General features: G+C 38.0%; 1 protein-coding gene across 1 annotated transcript in view; it reads left to right on the top strand.

Annotated features, from left to right (window-relative positions):
• The window catches only part of TRIM66 (tripartite motif containing 66), a 39,404-nt gene extending 13,619 nt beyond the window's left edge, over nucleotides 1-25,785 (top strand). The window contains exons 6-18 of the mRNA XM_033006906.2: nucleotides 408-554; nucleotides 688-805; nucleotides 2,128-3,017; nucleotides 4,010-4,171; nucleotides 14,188-14,460; nucleotides 14,663-14,891; nucleotides 18,078-18,138; nucleotides 18,864-19,038; nucleotides 19,799-20,106; nucleotides 21,637-21,760; nucleotides 23,300-23,374; nucleotides 24,534-24,686; nucleotides 25,384-25,785. Coding sequence (XP_032862797.2) covers nucleotides 408-554; nucleotides 688-805; nucleotides 2,128-3,017; nucleotides 4,010-4,171; nucleotides 14,188-14,460; nucleotides 14,663-14,891; nucleotides 18,078-18,138; nucleotides 18,864-19,038; nucleotides 19,799-20,106; nucleotides 21,637-21,760; nucleotides 23,300-23,374; nucleotides 24,534-24,686; nucleotides 25,384-25,650 — 2,982 coding nt within the window. The 3' untranslated portion in view covers nucleotides 25,651-25,785. The remainder of the gene's footprint in view (nucleotides 1-407; nucleotides 555-687; nucleotides 806-2,127; nucleotides 3,018-4,009; nucleotides 4,172-14,187; nucleotides 14,461-14,662; nucleotides 14,892-18,077; nucleotides 18,139-18,863; nucleotides 19,039-19,798; nucleotides 20,107-21,636; nucleotides 21,761-23,299; nucleotides 23,375-24,533; nucleotides 24,687-25,383) is intronic.
• Nucleotides 25,786-26,867: the final 1,082 nt, after the last annotated feature.

The following is a 26,867-nucleotide window of genomic DNA, read 5'->3' as shown; positions in this document are numbered from 1 at the left end:
TGGTCCCTAGATCATGAATTGTTTGAGACTGGAAGACTGTTCTAAGGAAATGCTGCATGATTCCCCTCTTTTTATATTATTTCTTGGGTCTCTTTTGTTGTGTATTGTAAGAAACAAGAAAGCAGTCCAGGTGCAAATGTGATCCAATTTCTACAGCTTTTTTGGGCTATGTTATTCTGCTACACCAAGGCCAGAATGACATAGGTTGTTTGCTCCTGGAGAAGTCATTGTTCTTCCTGTTGAATACATATCTGTTGAATAAGATTTGCTTGCTTTCTATGATGGGTGGTTTAAAGAAATTCTAAGTAAGTCCTTGCAAATAATGCATAATGTAGTGCCAAGGATTGTATGCATTATGTGTGTCTGAAGAATGGCAACTATGTTCTACTGGTTCACATTATTAACAGAAAATCACCAGTGAAAGGAAACAGAAATTGGAGCAACAACTTCAAGGTGTTGTGGTTTTAAGCAGACAGGTAGAACATGTGCAGAACTTCATCAGTTGGGCAGTGTGCAGTAAAAACAACATCCCATTTCTCTTCAGTAAAGAACTGGTAAGAGCAATACTTATTTTCTCAGTAAATTGAAACTATGGAGTAAATGTTTTAAGAATTTAATGTTTCTCAAATAAAATATTTTTCATAATCTTATAATTGTGAATAAAATCATAATTTGATTTGTTACCAGATTGTATTTCAGATCCAGCGCTTGTTAGAGACAAACTGTAACACAGACATAGGCCCTCCTCTAAAGATCAGATTTACTTGGGATCCCTCCTACTGGACTAAACAACTGTCCAGTTTGGGTAAGAAAAATATATTGTTGTTTATTAGGCAAGTGCCCAAAGCTATACAAGACAGATTTAGACAATACAGTGCTTTCCCTAAAGTTCTCTCCTTTTCCAGTTTTGTACCTGTTCTCACATTCTGAAGAAAAGCTAGTGTGGCTGAACTTTACTGTTTTTCCTTCCAGTTATATCATTTCACCTATTAAAAGGCATAGGTATATAAAAATATTACCTTATAAACATTACCTAGAAATACACTCTATAAATAGAATCTTTGATGATCTTACAAAATCACAATGGAAGAACACAACTACTAGTTTAGTGGAAACAGTGTGTGGGACTAAACAAACAACTTTTAATTGAAATTACTTAAAATGGAGCATCACTGGCTATCAGCTAGCCTTGACTTTGCCCAGTGTATTTGAACTTCAGTTCTGTCCCAGCAAGTAATAGCTCCATACTACACAGTGACTCGGGCTGTCCTGTGAGGAGTAGCCTTGGTGAAGTGGAGTATCTGCAGTGGGCCTCGTGCTATTTCCTCTGCCTTCCCCAGGGGCAGCTGGGCTCAGTCACGCCCAGCTACTCAGATCCTTTAGTATCTTAGTGGGCAAGGGACCTGCGCAGTGCTTGAGATGCTTACAATTAACAGGCACAAAGATGGTTTTAAGACATAGACTGTATAACAGCTACAGTGTTATTTATATTATGAATGTGACTTTGTTTCGCACCAGCTATAAATTTCCCAATTGCAGTGGGTTTTTACAGTAAATTCAGTTTAGTGGGCCGATCAGTGGTCTAAAAGGTTGGTTCTCTTCCCATTTTGAGATATTTAAAACTAGATGGGGTAAAAAACTGTCAAAAGTATTACAGGGAATAATCTTCTCTTGACTAAAAGTATGGACAAGATCGGTTCACAGGTCACTTCTATTTCTAGCTTTTACGATTCTCACCTACATAACATCAATCTCTTTTATTTTTGTCACTTTCACCCTGGAAGCAATCTTTTGTGCCTGTGCTTATGGATGAGAAGATATGTTCATACTTTAGTAAAAAATGGAACCATATCCATCAGTTAAAATAAAATGAGGTCAGTTTTTCAAAGCTTTTTCTGGTAATTCAACCATGAGTTCTACTGACATCAGTGTGAGTTTGGTGCAATTTTAAATCATAGAAAAATCTTGCAAACTTTGTCTTGAAGGTATGTTGAAGGGCTGTTTGGATAGGATATTTGAATATCTTTTATATTTGAAACGAAGAGAAGGAAATAGCCATCATTCGCAGTTTTTATTGTGTAAATTTGTCAAGATCATAGGAGAGAGTAAATTTGCTATTTTTTCCAGGAGGTTTCACTATGGAAGGTGGACTCATTTCTCACTCAGATGTGCTACTCTGTGGAAATGTGAAAGGACTACAGACCTCCTTATATCATGGGCACTGTTCACCAGCATCACAGCTGGAGCCTGTGAATAACCAGCCACCTCAGTTTCCACCTGCACTTCAGTGTCCTACACCCGTGTGTTGCTCACACTGTCTCAGCGTACCTCACCCAAACAAAGCTCAGCCTTCTTACCAAGACATAAACCGCCATCAGAATTTTCGACAACCTCCTGAACTGCATCAGCAGCACTTTCCTCTGCAGTACAGCATGCAGCAACATGACAAAGAGCAAAGGGGTGCCCCCCAGCCTATGAAGCTAACACAGTCTGGGCTGGAACAGCAGCCACAGTCAGAGACAGAGAATGTGTCTGCGAGGATGGGAAAGCACTTACCATCTCAGCAGGTGCAGCAGACTGCACCCCTGGGTTATGCTGTTGTATCACATGAGGCTCAGCAAGTTCACACGAGCCATCCACAGCCATTCCGCACGCAGACTTCATTACAGACATCAACTGTGCAAGTGCAACTTGGTCATGTCCAGAAGATAAAATCTAACCACTTGCAGCAGCCACCACAACAGCAGCAGCTGCCACCAGCATCACCAACATCAGGTCAGAATGAGAACACCCACAAACAAGTCATCCAGCAGAGTCTGGACATAATGCACCACCAGTTCGAACTGGAGGAGATGAAAAAGGATTTGGAGCTTCTTCTGCAGGCCCAAGGACATTCCAGCTTGCAACTGAACCAAGCCAAGCCACCTCAGCGTGTTCAACAGACCATAGTTGGTCAAATCAACTACATAGTGAGGCAGCCAGCCCCAGTTCAGCAACATATGCCAGATGAAGCACAAGTAAGTTTTCTAAAAGTTCTTTCCTATTGGGTTTAGTCAATGTAAGATCAGAAATGGGAGACACCTTTGAGATTTCATGTATTTAGTTGGACTTTCTGTTGTCTTCTCTATGTTTGTATTTAGCAGAGGCTTCATGCCTCATGCAGATTGGGCCAAAATTTTCTGTAAAGTGATGCATAAACAACCTGGATCACAAAGATATGAATGTCTAAATAGACAAAGTGAGCACCAGGTGGGAGAATACAAGCATTGTCATTCTTTCTTTGTGAATAGGTAACTGGAGGACTGCAGTAGTCTCCCTCTCCATTTTAACTCCTTTTTACTGGAAATTTTAAGCCCCGAGTCCTTGAAAAAGATTGCGTTATTATTCTGAAAAGAGAGTGAAGAACACCTTTTTTTTTTTGGTCTGAGAGTTATTTCCCATTCTATTAGTAACTGCTCTTGCTACTGCATCATGTCCTTTAAGATTTTCATCAGTGCTCACACACACTGTTCTGTTACAATTTTGTCAGCAGGGCTAATTTCTTCCCTTTTACTCCGTTGGTAAGAATCCTGCCTTTGAAAAAGGGACAGTGCTGTGTGGTGAGCATCCAAACTACAAGGCAGATAAGGTGCACAGTAAGGTGGCTTTGAAACTCATTCCTAACAGTGAAGATTGCAACAGAAAGGTGGCTGGGACCTTCCATTGCGTAAATTCTGTGGAGTTCCCACCTTGAATAGATCTCAAAGTGGCTTACCTGTAGGGGCAGACTTTGGGCTTTTGGAATAGCTGTACATTTCAGCAGCTTTATTTATTTTTATTTTTAATTCATTAATGTTTGAGAGAAATCTTTCTCTATTCATTTATCTCTCTACTCAGGGTTTTGAATACCTTTGTTGTTTTAGAGTCTTTCCAGTCTTGTCATACTGTGTATGCTGTGAGGTGACGTGAATTTGTTACCATTTTTCTTTCTGTGATTTTGAAAACACAATTTCTTAATTGTGATTTGTAGGTCTGTGAGAGTTCCACTGAACTTGATACCCAGAAGACTGTAATTCCTCTTGAGAAAAGTGACAGTCCCTCCATGTCACAGTCCCTAGATGAAGAAGTCATTGTCAGCAGTCACTCTCCTGAGAGCACATTGCAACAATCAGCTTTTCATCCAGTGAGAAAGGTATCAAGAATTTAAAAAAAAAAAAAAAAAAGTGAAAACATGATTTTATAATATTGAACATAATATGGCATTGGAATTTACAATCAGGTTGAAAAAAAAATAAAATACAATAACATTCAACAAAATGGCTTGTAAATCTAGCAAGACAGTCATAGCCTAACCTAGTGTGCATCTCCCAGTAAATTGTCTACACATTGTGCTGTATCCAGGATCAGCAACTGTTGTATAAGCTGGCAGTGCTTAGATCTGGCTGGCATGACTGTTAAGCATGAACTGCTAAATAAATGAAAGAACCCTTTCTTTACTGAGTAAATTCTGTCCAGTCCTTATCTAGTGATTTAACTATCAGGACTTGCTAACTACCATACTAGCAGCAATTAATTTGAAAAACAAACAAAACCAAAACAACAGCACCAACAAAAAACAAACAAATAAAATAAAAAAAAAAAAACAAAACACAAAACCAAACCAAAAGAACAAAACCCACAACAAAACAAACCAAAACCAAAACCAAACCAGTCAGAGATTCTGATTAAATCAGGCCTGAGAAACATCCTTCAAAATAGTTGACCTGGAAATACCAAGACTAATTATTACTAAAGATGTGGTGTATGGAATATTCTGTTATACTCCTTCTCCTTGTTCATGTATAAGCAGAAAAATGATAGATTTCTGTATCTCTAGTCTATTTCAGCACATAATAGAACCATGCTTTTATCCTTCCACCTACTTGAAGACCCTAATTATTGAAGAAGCAGAATAAACAAAACCAGGAGGGCTCATCTTTATCTGTACTTCCTTGCTGGCTCTGAATATCACCTGTGCATGTGAGGCAGAGAAGCTGCCTCTTACCTCTCTGTACAGTTTGCTTAAAACACTCCAAACAGTACTTCATATTCTGGTTGCTCAAATCTGTTTGGTACTTCTGTGTATGACTCATGTTGTGTACCATGTATAAGACTTTAATGGGTCTTTTTTCTTGGAATTTGTGTGTGTAATATCGTGGAAGATCTTGACTTTCCTTACTAGCCCCCAAAAGGAAGTTATTTTATCCTTCTTTAGTATGTAGCTTTGTTGATCCAACATATTTATGATGCAGTACACATTCAGAGAGTTGTTGGAGAATGTTTTGGGAATTGTAGAGGCACAGAAAGGTAATGATTACTGAGGGTCTAGAAGCAACATGCAAATCAGATTTGGGAGCCACAGAGAAATCTATGATTGCTAACTTAATCCTGTAGATGTGATGGAATTTCTGGATCAGGCTGATGGTATCACAACATTCTGAGATGATGCTCTTTGGCTCTGAACTTTCACATGTGGAAGCAGATCTCCCTTAACCTCTGATGATAAAGCACAGGACTGAGGAAAGCTATGTAAATTTTCTAGGATAGGGCTACCTTTACTTTAGGATATGACTGTAAAAATTGAAGATGTGTATTTAAGGCCTGAGCAAGACCATGAACCTGAGCACATACTTTTCTTGTAAAGGAGATGCTTTGTGGAAATACTGTAAGCGTGTATTTTATTTATGAAAATGAATGGTGATGTTAACCAAATTTCAGAGGCTTTTTCTACATGCATGTTGAAGAAACTATCCTTTGTCTTCTGGACATGTAAATGAAGGTTACTCTCAAAGCTTAAACAAGAAAAATCAAAAAGAGGGAAGAAAATGGAAGCAGATCAGCAAGAGAGAGACTAGTGTAGTCTGATGAGAAAACGAGGAGGAAAAAAAAGGAAGATGGGCTGATTCATTGCTGTACAAATTGAGAAGGCAGCAAGAAGAGGATACTCCTAGTTTAAGAAAAAAAAAAAAAAAAGGAAGTTTTTCTAATGGTGCTGAGAAGTGTATGCTTTTGTGCACAGTTGTGTCTTTTTTACTCATTTCCTGGTACTTCTGCAAGAAATGAGGACATACAACAGCTACAGTACCCCATCTTTTCTTGTATTTGTCTCTTATAATGAGCTGTTTGGGATGAAGCCATAATGTACTGACAGCACTGGCAATGGCTAATTAGAAATTATGAAGGGAAACCCTTGAAATATATTCTTCATGAATGCTGTTTAAAGATATCTGGCTGCTTTTTCTGACAATTAGATTAAATCTAGGTTTAAGTGAGAGATGTTCCCATTTAAGAACAAGGGGATGTGTCTATTCATTCTCATCTCCGTCTCACCTGATTAAATATTTTCACACTCATCTCCAGACAAAATTTCTGTACAGTTCTTTGTCCATTTACTTTCACATGGCCTGTATTCATAACATCTAATCTCTTGCAAGTTCTTGGAGAACATGGAAAAAGTGAATGTGTAGATAGCTAAAATATTGCACTTGGAAAATATGATAGAGAAGATGGCTAGAAATACATTTAGCTACCTGGAGAAGAACCATATTCTGCCTTTTGGGGAGTCATTGGTATTGGAGTTCTTGGCCTCATGTTGCGGTTCTGCTGAACACTGACAGCCTTCATTGTGCACAGCATTCCTAGTGAAGTAGGTAATTCTCTGGCTGCTGAGATTCCTTCATTAAAGAGTAACCAGCATGTGAACCAGGGTGTAGCAAAACTCAGAATTAACTGTTTAGTGATATGTTTGCCAAGACATGTCAAAAAATAAAAGCTTCCATTAGTCCAGTGGTTTCCTTTATTTTGGAGGGGGGCAAGGCTTGATTGCCCATGTAATTAAACATTTGTGCATTAATTTTGAACATGTTTACAGTATGCATTTGATACTATTGATTGATAACTAGAGGAACTGTCTGCGTCTAGGATTGTGTTTATGTGTGAAAAGCAATATAGAGCAGATGCTATTAATAGTTTGGGATCACAACATTGCTCATAAACAGGGAAACCACAAGTACGTTATTCAGATCATCCCAGACAAGTGCTAGTGCAGGTGTTCCACCATGGTGTGAGGCACCCATAGGCTGTGTGAGTGCCTTTGAGTTCAAAGAATGACTGTTCAAGTTACTCTGAGTACTGGTTTCCGTCCTTCACATTTAAAGCTGGTTACTCATAAGCAGCAGAAAAGCAAGGATGAAACACTTCATGCACTTGTAAAATGTCCTCATGTGTTACATTTCACCATCTATCAGGACAAAAATTAAATCTAGCTTCACTGAGCAGACAGAATTTTGGCTTTCCAGTTGTATAAAGTAGAGTTTTCTAGCTGGTGTTGATTAGAAACGTTGGCATCAAGGTTACTGTCGTCTTAAACTTCAGAATAATATCTGTCTGTGCCCACCTGCTCTGAATGTATGTATATAGTATAGTCTCTAAACATGTACCTTCAGTTATGTGTGGGTTTGTTTTCATTTGTTTCACTGTTTTTGGAATATTAATGGTCAGCCTTTCTGTCTTCCTGTGTATTGCTCTAACCTTTCTTTGTGAATTGAATTTTTTGTGCAGAATAAATGTTTCTATACTTAGAAGATTGATTGTTTGATACAAGTCAAGTACTGCACTTAGTGTAACTTCAGGCTTGATTAACACCGTTTAAGAATGCAACATTAGAAATGGAAGTTTTCTGTCTGTGTGCGAAATGGATATAATTTTCTCTTCACGCTCCCTTTTAAATATACTTCACTCATGTAGTCAGGACCTCTGTTTCAGATTGTGGGGTTGTTCCATCTCCATGCCTGTCAAATAACCAACCTCTCCAGTAAGACTCCCAGCAAGACAGAGGATGAATCTCAGAATAACTTTTGTGATACCTGCACTTTTGTTCTGGGGAATTGTGCCAAGCTCTAGCAAGCAGATTTTATACAAGCTATTGCATTGCTGAATTGCAGTGTGAGGGAATGAGTACTCATTTAGATTAACAATTCTGTGGAAAGGGTTACCAACCTTCTGCAATATGGTCCTCCTTTTGCTTTTACATAGTATGATATTGAGTTATTAATTTGAACACAGGACTGGAGAGGTCATCTATTCTAGAGCAGAGGCAAGAATAATAAGGTATTTTTGGCCTAATTGTGTTTTCAGGAGTAATAAAGGGCATACAATCCCTGTTTTGCTTATATGTACCTAATTGTCATTTGTGGCTGTGATGAGCAAGAGGTCTAAAGGCCATACCTAGAATTTGAAGAAATGTCATAATTACTGTGGATGTATATCACAAATTTGTAGTTTGAGCCTCAGGTACTGATGCAACAGACATTGGTGTTGTTGCAGGGCTGGCTGCACATCTCTCTTCCTCAGTCTCCATAAGTGCACCCCTTTCACTAGTTAGGAGCAAGGCCTTTACCTCTGAGAGGGAGGATTCTTTGTCTTGTCCAGCTGCTGGTTTGGGTCCTGGGCAGTGAACACTGTAACATCCCCACTCACCTTAAAAAGCTAACTGGCTTGGACATTCATGCTTCTGCCTTCTGGGACACTGATCAGCTGTGAGTAGATTGGACAGTGTTTGTCAACCCCAGGTTTGGTTATGTTCCTTAGCAACCTTTGAGGGTTTCTCTCCTTGAGCTATTATTTTACCTTCTGCTTAAAATAAATCTCTGAATATGTCATGCACTGTATTGGTAAATTATTACTGAACAGCTATATCTGTTCATTTATAGCTATAGCAAATAGCAGATGCTTAGGAAAGGGTATAAGAAACAGACAAGTATAAGCTGATCCTTTGATGATACACTATCCCAGCTTCTGAAAACCAGCACTTTAAAGGCTTTCCAAACTGAAGGTTGTACTCAGACAGTTGTGTTTTGCAGCACTTCAGGGACCCCTCCTCTGTAAATTAGTCTAATCCATTTCTTGAGTTCATTTTAATACTATTGCTCTCCTCAGCATTCTGCAGCAACTGAGTTTTTCATTGCGTGAGAAGTTCTTCTGTTTGCTTACTTTAAGTCCGTTGTCTGATAATTCAGTAGGATGCCTTCTAGTTCTTGTGTTAGGGAAACCAGTGAATAATCACTCTGTACTCACCACCTTCATAATAACCATATTTTACAGGTCTATATAGAATTTATTCTCTAAACACTTATTTTTCAAGCTCAAAAGTGATTGCTGGTATCTCTAGTGTCTTTTTTTTTTTTTTTTTTTTTTTTTTATGGAAGCCATTCTATACGTTTGTCCTTTATATCTTTAGCCATTTTCCCTACATGTTGTGGGTTTGATAAATACTTTTTGGGACAGGGTGACCAGAAATAATAATCAAGGTGCAAGCACAGTGCTATAATGTTGATTTTTGTATTTTTTTTTTGATTCACGGTAAGTTCCATCTTCTTAGTTCAAGATCTCTCTTTGTCTCAAGCATCATAAAGTACCTGAAATGGGGAAATCCTAGAAAATATTCCATGCTGTCCAAGGGGCACTCTTGAGAGCACTCTGAGAGAGGCTTCTGTTTTATTCCAATTATTTGCAATAGTGGCATTTCATGCAAGACTAACAGAGTGACAGTTCATGGTGGAACATCTCAGACTCTCCTGGGACTCGATGCGTGTGAACTTCTAGGCTCTGGCATGCTGATGCGGCTGTTACAGGATTATCAGAGAGAACAGTTGATCTCAGTCTGCTGTAGGTAGCATTCTTGGGTATTTTGCCCCAACACGTTTGTCCTAAGTCTTATTAGTGACAACTGTTCCATCTTGGTGGCAAATGCCTAACTAATGGCTTGGGGTGTTTTGTTGAAAAGCATGTGAAATTTGTGGGAGAGGAGTTCGGGAGCACAGTATAGGTTTTATTTTTGTTACTATTGCACTGAGCATGTTGTGATTACTTAGTGACTGAAAGTAATAATAATTTAATACCTGACCATAGGACTTTGATTCTGACCTTGGGAGCCAGGTGGGTTTGTTGTTGCTGGTTTTTTCCTAATTACTATTCATTTTAGGGGGGTTAGAAGTGAAGGAAATCATAATAACAGCTTGGAATTTAGGGGTCTGCAAGTCCCTAAAGTATTAGAGTATTTTTTAACTTTAAAGACTTGAGCTGATTACAGCACAAATGTGTTCATGCTTCGTGCAATTAGGTACATTTCCCAGAATGTTAATTTAACAAAACCTTTTCCTTTGACCTGGAAAAAAAGATAAATAAAACATGATGCTGCTTGCTCCATACAATCTCTTCCTGCTTCCGCTTTAAGCCAGCTCCAGTTTATTCAGGCAAAATGCTAAGGAAGATTTGGATTCTTTCTCTCATAAAAATGGAAAGGAAATCCTTTGGATTCTATTCTGAAATTGGGAAATACAAATAGGAAGCATGTGTAGACTGTGTTATGAGTGCTCCTGTGTGTGGTGAGTTAAACAACTGGATTGGAGTAGTACATTTGTTTAACCTCCTAGCATAATGAGCTGCCAGGGGGATTGCTCCACTTAATAGCAGCCGTTCATTACTCTGCAACCATTTGCAGTGTGTTATTTCTCTTATAGCAAAGAGAATTGGCAGTTCTTAGTTTTAGCTTTCTTTATCTGTGACACTTAATGTCAACAGCCTTGAGACTTTGCCAAAACAATTCTAACAAATCCTAATCCCAGTGTTTCAAGGTAAGTATTTGCTTCTCAGAATTCTTCTGTATTAGTGCTGCATGTTTACACTGGACCTTTTTAAATGCAACAGTGATCAAAGAAATATTTGAACTAAACAATATGTTTATTTTTTGTTCTCTGAAGACACTTTGCATGTTCTTTCTTCTTACCTTTCACTACCATAGCGATGAAATTTGTGGTAGAAGGCGTTTTGGGGTGGTGATGCTGCTGCTATTATAAGGATCATCAGACCAAAATTAATTATGAGACAATGAGAATTCCATTTATAATGACACAGATGTAGTTTGATGTGCCAGGATGTATATTAAAATGTCAAAAGTTTCAAAATTAACCTACAGCTGAAGCCACCCTCTACCCAAGAGCATAATTAATGCTTGTTGTTTTTCAAAGGGTGCAATGTAAAAGCAATAGAGCTTTTATAAAACAGAGATCAATTCTTTAAAGGCATCCCATTTGCAAAAACTAGCAGAACTGTCAAGGGATAAGAGAAATTTTTGCTAATGGCGAAAGAAATGATTATTTTAGGGAGTGAATTAATAGGCTATTAATGAGCCTTGTTCCCAGTGCATTGTTCACTTCACACTTGACAGCAGCTTCATGGATCAGGATGGAATGTGTCTGTTCTTAACTGTGAGTTTTAATATTTTGCACTGAAAGATCATAATGTTGCTTCATCATTAAAATAACCACAAAATTAACTTTTGCCCCAAGGGAAAGACAGATGGCAGTTTGATGGCCTCATTATTCTTTTTTCTTTGTAACAAGAGTACGGTTTTACATTGGCTTATATAATCTGAAAAGATCTCTGAAGAAACTGATGCTAGCTAAGAGAGTAAAGAAGGTATAGCCATATAATGCAATTGAATTTTGCCTTTCTAAAAATTTTAGTTATAGCAAAGCCCTATGCATGTGTCTATTTTTTTTTTTTTTCTGCAGTAGGAGTTATCCCAGTGACTACTCTTAGTAAGTAAACTTGTCTCACTGAAGCCAGGAGTAATCCTACCGTTTTCTTAGTAGGGCTAACATTTCACCTGCAGTGTATACAGTTACACACAGACAGCTCTTCACCGGGTCAGGTCTCAATACACAGTAGTTGATGGCACGCTCTTGTAACATAAGTAAAGGAAGATGCGTGTGGTGATTAGAAGTGAATAGCCACAAGGCCTCCAGTTAACTTGCTATGCAGCTCTGGGTGGTGTGCCCACCACGTGTGCACCCCAGCATGCCCATCTCCAATGGAGCATAGGATTAGGTAGTTCCTACTGACTCAGACAGGAATTTGTGGATGCTTCATGCTTTTGAGAATCTGGCTAAATAATTATTTAACTACCTTACAGGGACTTAATTAATGCTTATAATGGACTTTGAAATAAGGGGAAGAGGCAAGACTGATTACAGTCCATCAGTTCAAGAACTAATTCTGCTTATTTGCTTTGTTTTCTGTAAGTGATATGAGACCAATTCATATTTATTTTGTCAAGTTAAGAAGGCTTGTGATAGAAAGAGTGACAGAATGAAAAGGAAAATGTGTACTTGATAAGCCACATTTGTCACTGCATGTGTAGGAACCTGTCACAAGCAAATTATGACAGCAAATGAACATTTTTGATCTTTGTGGACTTCTTTAGGATGTGTAACCATGAAAGCTGGATTCCTTTCTGACCTGCATATATTCCTTTGAAACCTGAGCATTCTTTGGAATGCTCTGTCAGAGTATATGGAAAATTGTGCCTCCACCAGTGCATTTCCTCATTTGCTGTGTTCTAGTTTTGATCTCAAAATGTAAGATAGTAAGAATGTGTTTAACTAGTTCCAGCAGGTTCCAAGAAGTTATTATAGCTCAGTCTGCTTAGATTCGGGGACACTCATTTGCCTCAAGAGAAGGAAAATGGCCAATACCCTGGCTTCGGAGACCCAGTACTCTCTGGGATGCCTTCTACATGAAAGTACTGTTTAAAACAGACTTACTAGAGCACTGTGTGGTAGAATGGCACAAACCTTCCCTAGCGCTGCAGAAGAGCTGACCTCTTCCTGTCTCAAATACAACCTGTTTTGTCTCATTGAATATAAGTGTCACTCTTCAAGCAAAGCTCCTACTGTAGTGTCTATTGCAAATTGAGGAAAAAGAAATGAAATTACATCCTTAGGTGGAAATGAATGCCAGTGGGCAGAGTGTTCTCTTAGCACATAGGTGATATGCACTGCAAGCAGAGGAATTAAAGACTGACTTCTCTGGCATTATGTAGGACTTACACAGGCAAACTGACAACTCAATCTAGGCTACTGTCTTTGTCCATCTTAATCCAACAGTGGTAAAGGTATCAAAATCCAAACTGGAGTAAAAAATTAAATACTAATTAAATCTAGCAAATGGATCCTGTCTCAGATTCACTTCAAAGTTGCAGGCCCCTAGCAGAAAAAATAAATACAACAATGAAATTAACCTCTAATTCAGATGCAATTAACACGTTTATTTTGTCTTGATTTATATTACAATGAGTGCTACTTAATATATTATAGTCAAATGAAAAAGATATAGTCAGCCAATTATCAAGGGTGAAACACCAACAAACTACGATGAAATAAATGGAAAATTACATATTCAAATGACAGAGGTCTGCATACTTCCTGAAACGGCTTATATTTGTTTCATGCAGACGCTAGAAGATCTCTGATTTCAGCACATGTTCCTGGATGTAAAGCAGCTTAAGAAAGTCACCTAGATAGGTGGATTTGCTTTGTTTTTCATAACAGTATTTCTGTGGTTTTGACAGTGACAAATCATTAGACAGTAGAAAATGCATGTTGTTAAAACTATTTCAGAGACTTTGGTAAATACTCCCTTTCTTTGGAAACTAGACATGTACATCCTTTCCTCAGTACATGTAGGATGGTTTTGGATTTACACTATGATATTTAAAGGGCAAGTGCCTTAGGTTTTAATGGGACAGACTCACTAACTAGCATAAAGTTTTCAGCATCATTAACAATAACAATAGTTTCATCTGCTGGGGTCAGATTTGAATCTTACTTCTTCTGAATCTTATTTCTTCATTGTGATTTTATGATTTTTGAATAAAATGATAAAAATTCTGATCTGAATCTTATTTTTTCTGGAATAACTTCATGGAAGCTAATATGGTTTATATCAAAGATTGACTTAGTACAACACTCTACATGCTTAGATTTCCTATTCATTGTAGGGAGCTAAAAATCAGAATCCCTTGGACTGATCAGAGGAATACTTTTTTTGTAAATCACAGAAGAGAAACCTTGTGTCTCCTTTTTCAGTTTTCAGTTTTAATGGTGGAAACTCTAAAGCTTTTGGAAATGATGTAAGATTACAATAGATACTTTCAAGCCCTCCTCACACAACTGGTTGATTACATATAGCTGAAATACAACTGGTTGATTATGTGTAGCTGAAACAGAGTATCTCATCTATTATAGAAAGAACAGTAGCATTTTGCTGCTGAAAAGCTTATTAACGTATTGGTTTGTTGTTTTGTTTTGTTTTTTTTCCTTTTCCCAGCATTCAGCATCCTTAAGCACTGTGGGCTTTTCAAACGGTTTAGAAATGGAATTACCTTCAACAAGGTTATCTAGCTTGGCTGATCCACAGATGCAAGATGCAGCCACTGTAACACTTGTCCCATCCCCAAACACCCGTTGTGACTGTGATACTCCACCAGAATCGGTGCCTAGCTACAACCTGGAGTTGGGCAGAGCTCCGAGTGACCCGAGTCCTGGGGCTGCTGCTGGCCTCGCACCAGGTGATGCACTCCAGGGCAGCACTAAATGCAAGGTAAGAATCACTCAAACTTCTCTGCTGAAAGGGAATCCACTTTCATTGATAGAATTGTTAGTTAGTCAGTCAAAGGCAGCTGTTTCAGTAAGTAAAGTTTTACTTATCTGGTATTTGAAAACTGATTACAAATTATTTTCTTAAGATGGAAAGAAAGAAAGCTAATAATAAAATTAGATTTTTATTTTTTTTCTCCCTGAAGCTGGAAAATGAAGACTTCCGTACTGTGGATCATCCTCTAGAAAACAGCTTGGCTACTGCTGGGCAAGATGTAGTTAATGAATTAACTCTTTCTATGCAAAAAGTGCTGGAAGAGCCTATTAATCTTTCGATCAAAAAATCTCAACATTGCACTTCTCCTTCCGAACTTCTCAGCAACACTTCTTTCCTGCCCATGAATGCCAGAGTGAAACAACTCAGAAGCAAAGAAGGTACCAGGATTTTCACTAATTCATTCAAGTTTTTGGTCTGTCTTTCTTAGCACTGTGCATTGTGAGCTTTGCAGAACAGTATGCTTATTAAAGTACTTACATATAAATGTGTATTTCCAGCAAGCTTCAAATATTACCAGAGTACTTAATTCAATGAAAAAGCATGTTTGATCACATTTGTGGAGGAAACCCATGGAAATTATATGCCTTGAATTTGTAACACCCTTCATCTATGAACCAGAAACGAAGGTGTCTGTGTGAAGTACCTGGAATATTATTAGTTCTCTTAGAAACACTCCTGCTAATGAGATCTGCAGTTACGACTATTGAAGAGCTGGTTTGAGGAGTCCAAATTTAATTAAAAAACCCCCTACTTCTGAAATGTAATGTGCCTTCTGCTAAGTCATTCACATCAGTAGCATAGCAAATTTTTGTTAGGTTAATATATTGCACAGTATGTGCTTTTGTTTGGCTCTGTCTACTGTGGAACATTCTCTTCAGCCAAGGCCTATTTCTTCAGCCTTAATGGAGAATTAGAGCTTACTTAACTCTTTTCATGGGCAAATTGCCAGCATCCTTGTGCTACAGTGTAAAGCCTTATTCCTGCAAACTCTAAAAGTCAATGGGACTATTCATGCAAGCAAGGGATTGTATGATCAAGCTGTTATCCTGTGACTTATGCCAATATTTGGCTGCTTTTCTCTGTAAAAGATGAATTAATATTTCTATCTCTGTGCTGTATTTTTATTCAGAGAATTCTAATTAGTACAAAGGAAGCCTAGCTCAGTGAGCCAAGGAAATGCATTTGTCTTCTCTTATGTGTACTATGCCAAATTGTGGCAATTATGCTACAATCATTTCTGTGAGTTGTAAGAATCAGACATACCCCTAAAAAGCCGTGCCTTAGTCAGGCTTAAATGTCTCTGAGAGGAGCGGCTTGTTTGGGTCGTGTGACACTACACAGGAAGCAGCCCCAACATACAGAATCTCGCTGTTTATAACAGATGCTACAAATTCACTCTGTGCAAAGCACAGGTCCTGTTGTGCAAGAGGATGGAAAAACTAGAGCACTGAATTCAGTATCGCTCCCTTTTCACAAGTAAGAATCAGGAGTGAGCAATTCCCCCCCTGCTCTCACTATTTAAAGGGGTGCAGTGAGGGGACACCAGGGGAGCTACAGCCACTGTGTGCGCTGTGCACCAGCAAGAGAGATTAACTCTGCTGCAAAGGCAACATTATCTTTGCTAGTGGCTCTCAGTAGGATTTACTGGCTTCAGCAGTGCTGTGCTGCCAAACCCCACTGCTTCTGGTATGTACCTCCAATGACTCAGCCTTTTCTAATATCAAATCTAAACATTTCAGCTTAATTTACAACAAAATACTTCTTATCCTAGCCCCAAGGGATGTGGCAAAAATTGTACACAATTTCATCATTTTCCCTTTTACAGCCACTTTTATTCTTATCATGGCTTGCGTAAATCCCCTCCCTTTCTCTTTCCTAGACTAAACAAATCTGATGGTTTCAGTCTCTCCTCATGGGTCAGGGTTGTGATTTTTTAAAACCACCTCATTCCAGCTGCGCTATTCTGGGTTCTCTGCAATTAAGGAGAGCTGCCCACAGCCAAACGCAGTGCTGCAGCTGAGGCCTCTGGGGTGCCACGCAGAACCGGGGTATCAACTGGTGTTTTACATTCCTCACTGCTGGTAGTACACTGCAGGATGGCATTTGCCTTTTTTGCAGCAGCAGCATTGTGTGGCTGACTTGCTTGTAGTGAATGGTCTACATAAACCCTCTAGTTCCTTCAGCAGAAAAGTTCCCTAGTCAGTTATTTTCCTTTGTTATTACATTCATCTGATCCATCATAAGCCTAATATTTACACTTACCTCAATTCAGTCTTATTAATTTAGGAGATTTTTTTTTTTCTCTGATGTATTAAGATAATTTTTAAATTGTAAACATTCTCCACAGTGTTTGCAACCCGTCTTAGTTTGGTGTTTTCCACAAATTTTATACGTACTATTATTTCATAAGCCAAATTACTGATGGAAATGCTGATTAATATTAGGAACCCAGCACCACTGGAACATCCTCTAGTTTGACATGCATGCAATGAGAGCTGCTTCTTCAACTCAGTGTAGTCACCCTTTAGCAATTCTATCCAGAGCCATGACTACCACCTTTCACCTAGGAAACAACTACAAACGAACAACACTTTAGGAGTGATGTGAAATGCACCTTTTCTTGTCAGTCTTGATTGTATTGTGTTTTGTTTGGCTGGGAACAAGAGAGTATCTTAGATGCACCTTGCTTTCAAGTCATGGGTTAGGTACCATTGATCTGAGCTAGATTTTCTTTAAAAAAACACCTTTTCCTGGCATTCATTTATCTCCAGATAGCCATGATATATGGTTGTTTTCTTGTTAGTGTTGTCTATCTATGTCAAACTAATTCCTAACAAAAGGAGGAGTTACTATGAAATATCTCAGTGGACTGGTATTTATGAGGGCATCTACTGGGGCATTCATCCCTACTCCATTCCATCCTTCCAAAGGTGTTTTATTACTCTTGTGTCTAGTATCAGTCAAGAGCTACAGTTACTTGCATGCTTATATAATGGATAGTTTTGAATTCATATGTTGCATACATTGGAGAAGAGAAAGGAATCACACAGTGTAGCTTTCGTCCCTCAGTGGCAGATGGGAGACACAATTTTCTTCCTGTTTTCAAGTAACCAGGATTATCCAGAAGTTTCTTAGCACGGAGCAGAGACCGCAGAAACTTCCTGAGCCTCAGGGGTTCAGACCTCAGTAGGTCTATTTTTCTCAACTGAAGGCTGTATAGCAAAGAGGATTACTTATGTTGTTCCATGTATATGGATGAATATGGCATGGCTGTGTACATCTATAATTCCCTGGGAATGTAACCATTTTGACAAAATATTTTGGAAAGGCTCCTCATATTCAGTACAGAAGCTGTGGTTAAAAGCAAAGAGAAAGACAGACTGTCTCCCAGAATAGAAAATAGCATACACATTTTCTAAACTTATAGATAAAATGATTCCATAATTCACTTATGATATCATATTAAACACCAGTCAGAAGTACATGAATATTGAAGTACTTTCTACCCTAATCCGACTCTGATATTATAAATATTTTATTCATTTTCTTATCTTCTGTTCCAGATTCCAATAACTGTGAAAAGGAACATTTTGAAATGGATATGAAAAGCAATCAGAATGTCAGGTAACAGGGTCTTTTTTTACACAAAACCACTGGCCATGAAATGTTATGCATGTATTTAGAAAATTTGTCATACTTAATGATAACAGAGAACTTTAAAAGAATACAAGTTTCTTTATAGATAATAATTCTGAAAGTTGTAAAGTATTTTCTTAAACTGGAAACCAACAATTTAAAAGAAGTGTTGTGTTCATATATTTCTGTTATTCTATGTAATTTTCCAGAATAAATAAATATTTGCAATTTTATCTCACTTGAACAATTAGAAACTTTTTGTCCCTAATTGAACCTAAAAAATATAATGGGAACAGGATTAACATTATCTAAAAAATTTAATAAAATTTTGATTTCTGCTACTGCTGTGATAATATTTTAAAGCAAAATTGATGATGTGCTGTGTTCCTGCTTGGAGCCAGCCACACTGAAAAGTATCAATCATGACTTAACTTGGAATAATTAAAACCAAAATATACAGAGCAGGGCAAAGTTTTAACACAGAAGTTAGTAATGCATTTACATATATAATTAATTGAGAGCAGTTGCATTCACATTTCTTAAAGAATCGGCATGTGAAAAAACATCCAAGATCTTCAGCATTTAGCCACCAGAGTCACAATTACAAAAGAAAACGAACACAAATGATAGTGAGTGAAAAATGTTGAAACCGAGTAAGGAGGAGAATTTTGTGGAATATGACTGAATTTAACCATGTGTCATTTTGGTTGTAGAGCTGTCCTGAAGGAGCAGAAGATCCCCTATGTGCGACTGGAACGTCTAAAAATATGTACATCAGAAGTGGGGGAGCTCCCAGTGTTTAAACTCCAGCCACAGGACAATGAGCAGGAAGGCAATTTCCTCCTGGTAATTGAATGTGGAACCCAGTCTTCAAGTATGTCAATAAAGGTGAGTGGAATTTCCTTGAGGCTTCACCTGCTTTTTCCCCTTTATCCCACTGGCTTGTACCCACAGTTTCTGAAAGTTTTTATATACTAAACTGTTGATTCACTTCACCCTTGGACACTTCTGTGATGGGTTGAGGTAATAGAGAATGCAGCTTTTGGTTTGCTGTGTAGCTCCCTGATACTTCAATTTCTGAGAAGTCTGTCTCTGGGATTGGATAGCTGTAGTATTTTTGTATTCTAGCAAACAAGCTGGCTCATCTGTCTGGTTACATATATAGGATAAATAGATTAAAACTGACCCAAATGCATATTTGGGTGATAGGAATTGATTCCAGAAATCACAGTGTAATAGATTTTTAAAAGCTTTGTATTCTGTTGCTTCATTGGAGTCTTGAACTTCTTTCCATAGAAGGAAATAGAAATTTCTGGTGGGAATAAAAAAAATATACTTTTTTTTTTTTTTGAGCTGTTTACAGTAAAATTTTCAAATAAGACTGTAAAGTATCTTGTTTCTGTCATCTGTGATATGAAATCTGTACAGCTCTCAGTGCTATTACATTGTGATATGTGGAGGAAATGAGTTGACCAAGGTGACCTGGCCAGCCCATGGCAGATGTCAAGCTGAGCGTGGGTCTGCTGAACCCCAGTGTCTTCTTCAGTAGAGTTTGCTGCATAGAAACCATTTCTTCTACGGATAACCACTGCTGTTATGTGCTTCTAAATGAAAATGATATGTGATCCAAGATTTTTCTTCCTTTAAGATAAATAAAGATAGTCCACCTGAAGGACTGAAATCCAAAGATGAGAACTCAGAGGACAGAAAATTTCTCATATCCCAGGCTGCAGGAGAGACACAGTCTCCTCCTGTAAATACTCCATCCATTGATCAGATGCTCAGCAATGGCATCTCCATTATGAAAAAATCCCCAGTTACTCAGGAAGTCAATCCAATTGAAAATGAGGATTTCTGTGCTGTGTGTCTTAATGGAGGAGAACTGCTATGCTGTGATCACTGCCCCAAGGTCTTCCATCTCTCTTGCCATGTTCCAGCCCTGCTCAGCTTTCCAGTGTGAGTATGTATGACATTTTGCTAATGTGCTCAGTTTCTGCTCACTGCCTTGGGGCGGAATATATTCTCAGGGATGTATGTGTCAACCTTAAACAAGGGCAAGGACTGCATCTCTTACTTGCCTTTTCTGTTACTTTTCTTGCAATGGGAAGAATTGTCTTACACACTAGGAACTAGACAAATTATTAACAAGAACTGTTTCCAGCCATGTATGCCCTTTCTGGCCAGTATAACAAAAGAGGTGGACAGACCTGAACTTTAAAAACATTCTTACGATTTACTGGAGACAAATAAAATCCTAACTCCCATGTAACATCTATGATGTAGGTGTCAGCTCTTCTCTGCAAGAACAGTGACTAGCACAAGGAAAAGGCAATCAGTGAGTTCCTATTCAGTTTTCTAGTCAGTTTTATGGGAAATATAGGATTATGGGGGCTTTTGTGGAAATGTTTAGGACGTTGGTTTCCCTAAGACATACATTCCCTAAGAGCTTATCACAGATCAATTATGTGGGACAAAGAGCCAGAATTAGCTACATGTCCACATACCAAACTTCAAAAGCAAGGCTGAATAATGTGCATTGCTGGTGGTATATAATTCTGAATTCTGTTACAAATCATTACCAGGTGGGACCAGAGGCTACTTCATTTGTGCCAAGTGCAAATAACTGTCTCATCTGAGAAAAATATGTTGTGAGATATTAGTTTGGAGATTTTGGTTTGTTCTTTCTGTTTAAAAAGCAGAAATTTCCATCTCTTGGATTTTCACTCTTTTCTCTAACAGCTTAGTCATTATTAAACCTCTAGTTTCAAAACATTGTGAAAACCCAAGTTTTCATTTTAAAATAAACTTCCTAGGCAAAATTAAATTCTAATGAAGTAAATTAATTTCCTTAACTACAGTTCTGTGTTCATAGTTCTTTAATATACCTTCATCTATATTTATTCAGGCCCTGATGTTACAGAAGTTGCATCACTGCCTTCATGAAATTCTTCAAGAGGTTTCTGAAAATACATCTACTAGGAAGGACACTTATGCCCATGAAGAGTTATGTCTCTGGTTTGGGAACCTGTGTACTAGCACACGTTATGACCTTTTTTCATAATGTTAATTTCTTAAATAAATATGTCAGTTATCCTATCAATTGATAATAAATATATCAATTATCAAATGGATCTGTTTTTTGTCTTATGATCCAACTGTTGGCTATTTTTCCTTAATATTTTTATTTTAAAAACAACACTTGAATCAATGCAGCTGCACGCACTGCTGGTACATGATTTCAAACACTTACTATTTTGTCTTTTTCTCTGTGACAGAAGTGCAGTGAGTAGAATCTGAAATTATTACACTGCTAATTAGATTCAAATCTCTTGAAGAACATCTACTACAAGTGGGCTTCAGATTGCCTGATATTGTAATACTAGTTAAGGATGAGACTTGTTTCCAAATACAGTGATTCCTGAGGTTTTTTATTTGACAAGGTTGCTGACAAAATTGGACACAAGCTTTTGGTTTCTTGTTTTGCAGGGGGGAATGGGTGTGCACGCTTTGCCGTAATCCAGTGAAGCCAGAGGTAGAATATGACTGTGAAAACACACGCTACAGCCACAGCTATAATGCACAATATGGTCTTGATGTCTATGACCAGAAGGTGGGGGAATAACTATATACTGTACTATTTAAGAAAGGACATATGATCTCAGCATGAGGCTTTGTCTCTTAATTGGAGAGATGACTGTTTTGACTTGGTTGCTACTCAAATATTTCAGAGAGTAGCAAATACAACAAAAGCTTTGTTAGTGTTAATTTTTATCATTCTCTTCTATCCAGACACTGCTGTTCAACTTAAAAATGAATGTCACTTCACAGAAAGATGAAACAGGCAGATCTGGAATTACTTTCTCCTTTGAACAGGGAAGTTGCACTCAGCTGCAGAGCAAGCTTCCCTGAGTCAACTTGACCTGGCTTTTGGCCACCGAATCTTTTTACTTTAAGACTTGGCACCTTCTCAGACATCTACTTAGGCCAGGTGCAATGATGTTTTTGTGATGTAGACATTTTTTAACTTTCAGTTGGATTGAAATCATCATACCGTCTTCATATATACCATTATTCTCCTTGAAGATGACATTTAGGCACTGTTAACTCAGATTAGATGACAGTTTATATCTTTAAATCCACATTACCAGTTTCCTCTTCCATGAAAAAAAGCCTTTTCTTAAAGTCCAGTTGGTATTCGGAAGCCAGAAGTTCCAAATAAATGTCCTGTGTATATTGGTGACAGCTGGACAGGGAGGCTTAGTCCACACAGCAGAGTGCAGATTCTGAGCTGGCCCTCCACAAATGAAGCCTAGAATAAGGCATTGGTCTAGTCTGGGCACCATACATAAAGACAACAGCAATGGTTCTCAGAGCACTGGGGCCCCTTGGCAAGGCCTTTGAGCATAGACACAGCAATGCTCAAATTCATCCCTGCTGTTCCCAGACCTGAGCTACTCTGTCTATAAAGAGCTGGATGTAACTTCTTAACATTGATGTGATCCCTGTTTCTATTGTATTGGGTACAACTGGCCAGAAATAGTTAGGATTTTGGTCTTGATTAACAAGATTCTGTTTAGAAAATTTAGTTGATTAGGAATTCTACTGCTTGTGAGCAAACATGGCTTATAATGTTTTTGGAGTGCATTTTTTGCACCGGTGATAAAACCGGCGACTAGTTAAGTATTTACAAGTTAACAGTGATTAAACAGAACTGTTTTCATACAGTACTACCAACTACATAACTTACATCCATTTGTATGAATTGATATGAACAGTGTGAAACATTTTCCATTTAACTGTTTCCACACTGTTGCTGCTGTTCTTTTAGTCAAGTGCCAAGGAGTATATCTGGAGTGCAGATATGAAATAGTGATAGTGATGAATTCCCAAGAGTTTTTAGAAAAGATGCAGGCATACAATTTTCTTTACATAATGTTTCTTTTCTTGCATTTCTTGACTATCCTCACATTCAAAAGTATAAAAATGCTATGAGGCAAAAGATCACCCAGATTAGAATGAAGTGTGCCATTTTGCATCACAAATGCACAAACTAAGTGAAAACCACCCTTGTTAGTATGACTGATTAACTAAAGACAAGAATGAAACTCACTTTTTGTATTAAAATGTATTTAAAATTTGGTTTCTACAGAAGTGTGAGAAGCTGGTGCTTTCCCTGTTCTGCAGCAGTATGAGCCTCCCATTCCATGAACCTGTCAGCCCCCTGGTAAGTACTGCACATGCATGGGTTAGAGAGAACCCAAAGAATACCCTGGCACACCTCGTGACTTTCACCTTCATCTTATTGGAAGATATTCATTAGCTTTTTTTCTGAACTGTATTGTTTCCTAGTCAAGATTAAATATTTCCCTCTTGCAAGTGCTTTGAAGGTGCCAGGTTAGATGCAGGTAAATGCTGGCTGATGTTCTCAGGCCAGGTTTAGGTGCCAGTGTAAGATGCTGGTAGGATGCTAAAGGTATATGAGGGCTTCCAGTGATTAAGAAAGCTGACTTGCTGCATGCATGGAGGATGCTGCACTGCCAGAGGAGAGGTCTGCTTCAGAAGTAACCTTGGACCCTCTCTTTTCTGGTGTTTTGCACAAAAGTGGTAATTCGACTGTGTTCAGGGGAGGATGTAGAGACTGCTGTTTCATCCATGTACTCAACATTTGCAACATTAACTGGCTATTTTAAGGAAGATGTAGAGTCACACTATTGTAACAATGTAACACAATGTGAAACAAGTTGGAGGAGGAAAATGAGAGGGAAAGAAAAGGGTTTATGTGAAGAAATAGTCCAAATAACTATGTAAAAAACATTCCACCTAATAAAGCTTGCAGTGAACTTATGGAATACATTAGCTAACAAGTAGGTTTTGACCCAGAAAGATTTAAGGAGTGGGATATCAAGGTAGCTGGTACCCATTGAAAGAGACTTTTGTTGAACTTTAGAAAGAGTGCATAGTAGCATATTTTTAGCCACTCTTGGCAGACTACTTCCCACGGTATCAGCTGCCAGTATCTTGGCACATTATTTTTATAACTGCTTGGGGGAAATGTTAGCTCATTGTCAATGTTACATATATTACTGATTATGGATAAATGATGATATTTATATCAGGGGATAAACTTTAAAAGGTGAAAACAGCAGAGTAGTCACTGAAGTGTGCTATTTTCAAGGTCAATTTTGCAAGCAAATATGTTTTTAATCAAACCAAAAAGTACCCAGGAAGAAGATGTGCAAGAGTAGGCACCAAAAGGCTAGAGCTCTCTTCCTTGATGCAAGAAACCCTCTGCCATGACTTCTGTCCAAACTTGGGTAGAAGTCACTAGAGAAGAAATGTTTTAATTAAAAAGTTTACATAACTGTATTTTATTCTTATTACAGGCTCGGCATTATTATCAGATCATCAAAAGGCCAATGGATTTGTCAATCATACGAAACAAGCTTCAAAAAAAGGACAAGTCCCATTATTCTTCACCCGAGGAACTTGTGACGGACGTGCGTCTCATGTTTTGGAACTGTGCAAAGTTCAATTATGTAGGTTTCTAATATGCATGGGTGGGGGGATACAAAGCAGAGAGTTGCTCTTTCAAGTTGTCACACTGGTGTAACTATTGGTTCCATGGACATCAGATAGGGGATTGTGATAAGCAGAAGTATTAATCAGTTTTACTCTTTGGAAATTATATGAATGTATTTTTTTTTTAATGACAGAAATGGAGATAGATAGATAGATAGATAGATAGATAGATAGATAGATAGATAGATAGATAGATAGATAGATAGATAGATAGATAGATAGGTAGATAGATATGAATCTCTGAACTTGAGATACATGTGGATCTAAAATTAAAGAGGGACATCTTGGTGGACAACTTTCTGGAATGATGCTGAGTTTGCTGTGAGAAGCCAGTCATAGTGAACAAAATAGCTAGGGAAAATTCAGGTGCATATAAATTCCAAAGCAATGATGACTGCTATTCTTTCTAGTTCACTGCACATCTCTTTTTCTTAGAGGTGCAGAAATGTGTTCCTTAGTAGCAGCATCTGTTTTTTACTTACATTGTAAATGCAGAGGGGCTAATGGGCTGTAGAAAGTGTGTAGGAAACTAGTAGCAGAAAGTGTGTAGCAGACAGAACCAAGGTGAGACATTAGGGTGGGGGAGTCATTTGGTTTTGACCCTTGATGATTCCTGTGTGTGGTAATGCTGAATGGTTATTTATTCTCTTACAGCCAGATTCAGAGGTTGCTGAGGCTGGACGATGCCTAGATGTATTCTTTGAGGGCAAACTGAAGGAGATTTATCCAGATAGGCATTTTCCTTCAATACAACAAGAAGACTCTGATTCTGAAGTGGAGAGTCAGAATAGCAAAATGCTGCCCCAAGATTTTCAGTGTCCATCATACGGACAGGAGTGCATTCAGCCTAAAAGGAGACGGCGCCATGCTGTAAGATTGCAAAAGCAAAAGCATTTGGTTGCTAAGTGGCCACCCTGCTAATTCTGTTTATACCTACTGATGTGAAGTTTTGACAGGGCTGTGTGGGAAAACTGTCAAGCTTCTATCACAGAGATGTGATCAGTTCTACAATTTTATGTCAAGATCCTCTGAGTGGAATAAAGTGTCAGTTGTGTATAAATGTGTGAGCATGAACAAATGAAGTCTCTCAGGCCACACAGTTATCTTCCTAGCAGAAAACTCTGTCAAGATTTTTAAAAAGACTAAGCCCTCTAGCTATTCACTGTTTGTTTCCTTTGTACACAGGAAAGTGAAAAAACTAAAAGAATGATGTTTCAGCCAGCTAACAGCCTTCCTCAGGTATGACCTCCTCAAGATATGAGATTTGCTATGAGGAATCCAGCAGCATAACTGACAGAGTTAAGGTGTGTGGGAGGAAAGCAAAGCACTTGGGCTGTTTCTTTAAACTCTCCTGATCTGCTGACCATATGCCTTATTTCTAGATCTTGTGGATAGATAACAGATCCAAAGTGTTTGAATCTGTCAATATTCAGTCTATCAAATCATGTATACATTTTGCAGTGTTTACACTGAAGTACTAATGTTTTGGTGATAGGTAATGATGATTAATAATAAAAATAATATGTTAGTAATATCTAATACTGCAGTACCATTTTATAATCTGTTCAACATGGCATCTCTATTTTATAGAGCACAGGTAACCATGTAATAATCTTGCAACCTCGGTGTGAATGTTGGCCATGCTTTGTGATAAACACAATGTGTAGTCATGAAAGCTGTAATCCTGTTGTTTTATTCTATGATTTTTCTGGGAGCTTGACTGCTCAAGGCCTATGAGATACAGTCTAATGTGATTATCTGATTAGCTGTTTCTTTTGAAGCAGAGAATTTGCATTAAATCATGAAAGAACAAGTGCTAATAATAAGGCTCTGTGTGAGCTGTTTCTGAGTGCATTCTGGATGCTCTGTTTGCAAGGAATGATTCTTCCAGTAACTAATTCATGCTTGGTAAAGCAGTGTGGGATTTCTTGGGTCTCAAAGGTAGCATTTTTATACAACCCAAGCCAGTTATTTTTCTTTAAAGCAGATATTGGAATTTGGTAAATTAACTATAAAGCAAATTACATGGTTATAGAAGTGCCTATAAAATAAAATCATATATTCCTGATTTTCTCTTTGCTTATTTCTTGTAGTTGTGATTACCAACAGTACTAGATGATGATGATGATAATGTGTAT

Source organism: Tyto alba, unplaced genomic scaffold (genome assembly GCF_018691265.1).
Source record: "Tyto alba isolate M040663 unplaced genomic scaffold, T.alba_DEE_v4.0 Super-Scaffold_8, whole genome shotgun sequence".
NCBI classification, from domain to species: domain Eukaryota; kingdom Metazoa; phylum Chordata; class Aves; order Strigiformes; family Tytonidae; genus Tyto; species Tyto alba.
This window is presented reverse-complemented; position numbering and strand designations above follow the sequence as displayed.